Source organism: Taurulus bubalis (genome assembly GCF_910589615.1).
Source record: "Taurulus bubalis genome assembly, chromosome: 11".
In the NCBI taxonomy this organism is placed as follows: Eukaryota; Metazoa; Chordata; class Actinopteri; order Perciformes; family Cottidae; genus Taurulus; species Taurulus bubalis.
In genome coordinates this window covers 1,260,595-1,268,094 of record NC_136599.1, presented here as the reverse complement: position 1 = coordinate 1,268,094, position 7,500 = coordinate 1,260,595, and the positions used below count along the sequence as shown (strand labels likewise).

General features: G+C 41.8%; 1 protein-coding gene across 1 annotated transcript in view; it reads right to left on the bottom strand.

Moving 5' to 3' along the window:
• LOC306744181 (tyrosine-protein phosphatase non-receptor type 7-like) overlaps positions 1–3,038 on the bottom strand; it is a 9,500-nt gene extending 6,462 nt beyond the window's left edge. Inside the window, exons 1-4 of the mRNA XM_079226768.1 lie at positions 2,692–3,038; positions 693–873; positions 520–604; positions 356–435 (exon numbers count right to left, since the gene is read on the bottom strand). Coding sequence (XP_079082894.1) covers positions 356–435; positions 520–604; positions 693–873; positions 2,692–2,792 — 447 coding nt within the window. The 5' untranslated portion in view covers positions 2,793–3,038. The remainder of the gene's footprint in view (positions 1–355; positions 436–519; positions 605–692; positions 874–2,691) is intronic.
• Between the last annotated feature and the right edge of the window lie 4,462 nt (positions 3,039–7,500).

Below are 7,500 nucleotides of genomic sequence, written 5' to 3'. Positions count from 1 at the left end.
TGAAGTCTATGCTTCATGTGTTAAAGCTGCATTCTCTCTCCTGACCACCAGGTGACTCCTCTGGTTGTATAGAAGTCTATGCTTCATGTGTTAAAGCTGCATTCTCTCTCCTGACCACCAGGTGACTCCTTTGGTTGTATAGAAGTCTATGCTTCATGTGTTAAAGCTGCATTCTCTCTCCTGACCACCAGGTGACTCCTCTGGTTGTATAGAAGTCTATGCTTCATGTGTTAAAGCTGCATTCTCTCTCCTGACCACCAGGTGACTCCTCTGGTTGTATAGAAGTCTATGTATCATCATCATCATCATCATCATCATCATCATCATCATCATCATCACATTGTAAGACTCTGACCCTGACGTAGTTGGCGTTGATGTAGCGGTCTGGCCCCGCCTCCTCCTCCGGGCTCCTCAGGACCACCCGGCTCTCGGGGTCTGAACAGTAAACAACAACAAACAACAACAACAGGTAAACAACAGTGGAAGCGCGTTCCTCTCTCAACAGGCGGCTCTACTGACTGGGCAGGATGCTCTGGTATCGGTCTTTGATGGCGTGTCCCGGGACGTCGAGTTCTGCAGCGCTCACGAAGTTCGGCGGGATCTTCTGCGGGCGGAGACAGGGACGGGCCGGACGTTAAAACAAACGCACCTCGGCTACAGGGCTCAGGTGAAGACGGAGGCGGGGACGCTACCTGGTACTCTGCGTTCAGGGCGTCGCCCTCCTTGGCGGCCCGCTGCAGCGCCTCCTGGCCGAGTGGGCGGGACGAGGTGTGCAGCAGCTGGAGCCACACCTCCTTAGGGGTGGAGACGGCACACACAGGCTCCGCCCCCAGGCTGCTCACGTCCAATAGCAGCGAGAGGTTGGAGCCCCGCCTACAAAAACAATCAGGAAACTCAAGATGACGACGAAGACATTAACATTCCTGTAAAATTTGACGAAAAACGCCTATCCAGGTAAACCCAAAGTAAATTGCAAGCTGTACTTGAACTATTTGGAGTAAATGCATGGTCTTGGTCTCTTTTGAAAGGTAACAATCTGAAGCTTTTTCCCCTAATAGTCAGAATCACTTTAAGTGCTGCTGACACTGAGTAATATGAGTTTGAACACACTAAAGTGTAAGGTTTTTATTTCCGTCTGAACATTTCTTTGTAAATAGATGCCTGTAGATGACTATAAATGTGACTTATGGACTGGAAAACACAATGGGACCATAGCCTGAAGCCTTTTCTAGTCTAAGTAAAAAGTTGATAACAATATCACAGAAAATGAATATTTTACACATGTTTTTCTAATGAAATGTCTAGGCGTTTTTTCATTTTGAGACTGAAAATTTTCCTGATATATATACTATATACCTATTAAAAAGGCTTATAGTATTGCAAACTTATAGAGGTACTATTCATATATACTACCAGTATTGCTGACACAGAGAAAATGAAGTATAAATGCATTTTTATGCTATTTCAATGAGGATCTATGAGCAGAAGTTTGTTCTGGTGAAGCTGAAGCCTGTTGGGATCATCCCCACCCCCTCTTGATTGGTCCCGTTTTTTAGGCAATTTCATTGGCTGTCCGAAACGCCTGTCATCTGAGCTGTACGACGTGACAGGCTTGAACCACGTAAGAAAATAGAGGCTGAGCCTAAACTTCAACGTAGCTTCTGGTTGGGTAATGTAGCTTGTCAGTCAGGACATGAAGCTCCTATTGGTTCAAGTGGGGTCTCATAGGAAACGTTAGATTTCGGCGGACATTTTGATAGCGAGTTTGTAGCTGTGCTCCAATGCAAACATAACTTTCTGCTAAAAACAACACTACTTTCGGTCATAACTTTCAGCTGCAATGGAATTATGCAACGCCAGTTGGTAGATATTTATGGATGTAATCACGTGTTTTGGACTAAATCTTTTATGGGATTTATTTTTATTGGACCTTTACGACGCAACAACGCCGTTTTTGTTGGAATATTATGGATTTATGGATCAAAATGAGGCGTCATCGGTGAGTTGTCTTGATTTTCAAATCGCTTGTTTGTTTGTTGTTGTCTGACAAACGTATTGATTGTAGCTGCTGTGGTGGTCTGATCTTGAAACGGAGTGGACAGCTGGAATCACAAGAATCGTAGGTTTCCAGAAACATATGGCACTCGTACACCGAACTATAAATAGATGTACAGCGTACAACGGAATGTACAACGGAATGTACAGTGTATAGTTGAAATGGACGCCCGCGGGACAGCAGAACGTTAAGAGGTTTAAGATGTTTGGAAAGAGAGATTCTACGAAAATTAGAACATTAGAACATTAATTTAGGACATTTAAAAAAAAAAAATTGGAAAGAATTAACATTTTTTTCCGAAATTAGAACGTGTGTGTGTGTGTGTGTGTGTGTGTGTGTGTGTGTGTGTCTGTATGTGTGAGTCTTTGTGTGTGTCTGTGTGTGTGTGTAGGTGTGCATATGTGTATGTGTGTGTGTGTGTGTGTGTGCGTCTGTGTATCTGTGTGTGTAGGTGTGCATATGTGTGTCTGCATGTCTGTACGTCTGTGTGTGTGTCCGTGTGTAGGTGTGCGTGTAGGTGTGTGTGTGTGTGTGTGTGTGTGTAGGGGGTAGGTGTGTGTGTGTGTGTCTGCGTGTCTGTATGTCTCTGTTTGTGTGTGTGTGTGTGTGTGTAAGTGTGTGTGTGTGTTTAATACCTTTCCTGCAGGCGGACTGAGGCTTTGCGAGGAGGTGTGGTCAGTGGTGGGGGCGTGGTCGGGTCGTCAGGAAGAGAAGAGCCTGAGTGCACTGCCGACATACTGCTAGTGTGTGTGTGTGTGTGTGTGTGTGTGTGTGTGTGTGTGTGTGTGTGTGTGTGTGTGTGTGTGTGTGTGCGTGTTGCAGTGGTTATGAGCTGGTCATCAACAGCCTGCTGGAGGAGAGAGAAGACAGATATTAATGTCAGGACATCATTACGTTGGTTGCAGATTAATAGCCAGTGACACTGTGTGATATCTGACAAAAACTTATTCCTAATTATTATTATCTTTTAACATAAATACCGTCCTTTAAAGAAGAGCAGAGACAATGTCAGAGGATCGATTTTGTTTCAGGTCCACAATGACCTGAAGACCGGCTCGCTTCACTGCTGGCAGAAGGTCATCGGTCATATTTGTAAAAATTATTTTCCAGTTAATAAATATTATAACCAAATTAGTAAGCTTTTAAAAGACGATGAAGCGACAGCTGATCTTTGAGGTTTATTGAGGCTCACCTTAGCCCCGCCCTAAAGCATCACCTGTAGCCCTAAAGCGTCCCCTGCTTTATGGTCTGTTTGACTCTAAATGACCATAATGTACTAAATGAACATCATGCTGTATTGAAGAAGACTTGAAACTAGAGATTGAGACATAAACTCATGTTTACAATGTTTACTGAGGGAATACATCAAGAGAAGTAGAGTCATTTATATAGACTTCTATACAACCAGAGGAGTCACCCCCTGGTGGTCAGGAGAGAGAATGCAGCTTTAACACATGAAGCATAGACTTCTATACAACCAGAGGAGTCACCCCCTGGTGGTCAGGAGAGAGAATGCAGCTTTAACACATGAGGCATAGACTTTAGTCCTGACCAGTTCTCTAAAGTTAAAAACTTAAAGTTAAAAAAGATTTTTAACTCACCGTTGTGGTCTCTCTGTTCCTGTTTTTCACATTTAAATCAACTCTGCTCTGCACTCGCTCGATTTCCTGATGAAGTCTGACATTAAAGTGAAGAAGTTACTTCTGTAGATGAATCACGTTGTCGCCTTAGTTATGGAAGTTTGACATAACGAGTGAAAAGGACGCATGTCACCCTGAAACGCTGAAGAACATATGAAAAGTGTGTGTGTGTGTGTGTGTGTGTGTGTGTGTGTGTGTGTGTGTGTGTGTGTGTGTGTGTGTGTGTGTGTCTGTCTATGTCTGTGTATGAGTCAGTGTGTTTCCACATCAGTTCAGATCTGAAACGTTTCTGCGTGTCTCCATCGGAAGAGAGTTTCCTCACAGCAGGAAGTCAGCACGCCCACACTGACTCAACACACACACACACACACACACACACACACACACACACACACACACACACACACACACACACACATACACACACACACACACTGACTCAACACACAAACACACACACAATGCTAAAATATAAAGACAATCATAGGTTAGTTTTGATTGTTTTTGAAGGATCTGAAAGAAGAACCTCTTTTCTCGTTCTGACTTCTGTCTGTTGTGGTTCTGTGTCGTCAGTCAGTCCCTGTGTCCAGATTAACCACCAGAGCTTTAGGAGCTGCCTGATTGGAAAATAAAGTATCCCAGCATGCATTTCACCTCAAGCTACTATCAATATGATTCTCCAGCTGTGTCCATCATATATATAGAAAGAAGAAAGCATCCTTTATTAGTCCCCTTGGGGAAATTCTTCTCTGCATTTGACCCATCCCTGGATGGGGAGCGGTGGGCAGCCCTGAGAGGCGCCCGGGGAGCAGCTGGGGGTTGGGTGTCTTGCTCAGGGACACTTCGGCATGTGAGCTATGGGGGGACTGGGGATCGAGCCGGCTACCTTGTGGTTATGGGACGACCACTCATCCCCCTTGGTTTTAACGTATATATATATATATATATATATATATATATATATATAGATAGATAGATAGATAGATATATATATATATATATATATATATATATATATATATATATATATATATATATATATATATATATATATATATATATATATATATATGCAACAGCTAAACCGTTGGTTAGCTGTTGGTTTAGTTGTCTAAACCTAACTGTTGGTGTTGGTGTCTAAACCTAACTGTTGGTGTTGTTGTTTAAACCTAACTGTTGGTGTCTAAACCTAACTGTTGGTGTTGTTGTTTAAACCTAACTGTTGTTGTTTAAACCTAACTGTTGGTGTCTAAACCTAACTGTTGGTGTCTAAACCTAACTGTTGGTGTTGTTGTTTAAACCTAACTGTTGGTGTCTAAACCTAACTGTTGGTGTTGTTGTTTAAACCTAACTGTTGGTGTTGTTGTTTAAACCTAACTGTTGGTGTCTAAACCTAACTGTTGGTGTTGGTGTCTAAACCTAACTGTTGGTGTCTAAACCTAACTGTTGGTGTTTAAACCTAACTGTTGTTGTCTAAACCTAACTGTTGGTGTTGTTGTTTAAACCTAACTGTTGGTGTCTAAACCTAACTGTTGTTGTCTAAACCTAACTGTTGTTGTCTAAACCTAACTGTTGGTGTTGTTGTTTAAACCTAACTGTTGGTGTCTAAACCTAACTGTTGGTGTTGTTGTTTAAACCTAACTGTTGGTTTTAACGTAACGGCGTCCCAACAAAGAAGTCGTTATGAGCGACACAACATAAATCAGACGATTCCCTTTACAGGAACCCGACAGAGGGCATTTGGTGACTGACAACCGTTCGGGCTCAGCTGAGCTCATCATCCTGCTGCGAGTTTGTAATTCTCCGGATGTAGAAAGTTCTGCAGATGCGATATAAACACGAGAAACTACCGGGCTCCAAACTGCTCAGTTTAGAACCGGGAAGTCTCCTTCGTCGCTTGGCGCTCGTTGCTTGTTTGTTAGCGAACATCGAACGAGCAACTTCCAACGTTGTCCAACAACAAACACGTCTTAATGTTACACCTAGCAGCTAGCTTTTAGCTTCAGTGTGTGTCTGAAATCCTGAAGGCAAAAGACGGGTCACAAAAAAACGATCACGGTGTTTATCCACGAGAGATAAATGTCTCAACCTCTACGAGATAAATCATCAGCATTTTGTTCTGTCAAAAACACTTCTCCATCGTGGCCTCTAGGAGGCGCTGTAGACTTTTACTGTCGCTCATCATTTTAATAACAATACTAATAATAATAGTAATACATATGTTCTGCTCGTTGCACTGAACTATAGACATTTATATTGAGAGCACCAATTAGACAAAATAGACCAACAAAAGATTAGATTAAAATATTCAATAATAATACGTCCGACCACAAATGTTCACAGTAAATGTGTCGATCAGGCCTACCGGTTATATGACAGCCATGAGGTGTGAATCCTCTTCTGGTACAGGACTAACATAACTAACCAACTAGCTAACTAACTAAGTAACTAACTAAGTAACTAACTAAGTAACTAACTAAGTAACAAGGCTGTGAAGAGAACAGAGACCTGTTTCCTCGGTCTAAGCTGCGAGAAACGAGAACAAAAGTGATTGTGAAGGACAGAAGGTGTAAATATGAGGTGAAGGAGGAGAAGCAGCAGGAACAGACTTGTCCTGTTTGTGTGAACGTTGTTACCCTGACTTACGGCTTTCAGGTAGAGAGAGAGAGGGAGAGAGACTGAGAGAGAGACATTCAGACAAAGAGAGAGAGAATGAGTCACAGAGCGAATGAAAAGATAGATAGATAATAAAAAGAGAGGTAGAGATGCTCCAGGCGTTGGTTGTTAAACACCAACAGCAGCTGCTCATAAATCATTCATATCAGATCATACGACACAGAGATGAACACACATATATACACATATATACACACATATATATATATATATATATACACACACACACATCTGTAACCAGCAGCACCAAAGCAAACACAGAAGTTAGAGAACACAAACAACATGAATGTGACTGAGCCAAGAGACAAGATGAGAAGAGCAGTTGGCGGTTTGATAAACCCCTGCCCCAAAACAGCTATCGCCCAATTACAGCTCAGTACCCACAGACAGCAGGTGACACTGTTGGAGCTGTAGTCACGATTAAACTATCACCTGACAGTGCGATTAAACTATCACCTGACAGTACTATTAAACTATCGCCTGACAGTACTATTAAACTATCACCTGACAGTACTATTAAACTATCACCTGACAGTACTATTAAACTATCACCTGACAGTGCGATTAAACTATCACCTGACAGTGCGATTAAACTATCACCTGACAGTACTATTAAACTATCACCTGACAGTACTATTAAACTATCACCTGACAGTACTATTAAACTATCACCTGACAGTACTATTAAACTATCACCTGACAGTGCGATTAAACTATCACCTGACAGTGCGATTAAACTATCACCTGACAGTACTATTAAACTATCACCTGACAGTGCGATTAAACTATCACCTGACAGTACTATTAAACTATCACCTGACAGTGCGATTAAACTATCACCTGACAGTGCGATTAAACTATCACCTGACAGTACTATTAAACTATCACCTGACAGTGCGATTAAACTATCACCTGACAGTACTATTAAACTATCACCTGACAGTACTATTAAACAATCACCTGACAGTACTATTAAACTATTACCTGACAGTACTATTAAACAATCACCTGACAGTACTATTAAACTATCACCTGATAGTGCTATTAAACTATTACCTGACAGTATGATTAAACTATTACCTGCCAGTAATATTAAACTTTTACCTGAAACTACTATTAACAGTACTA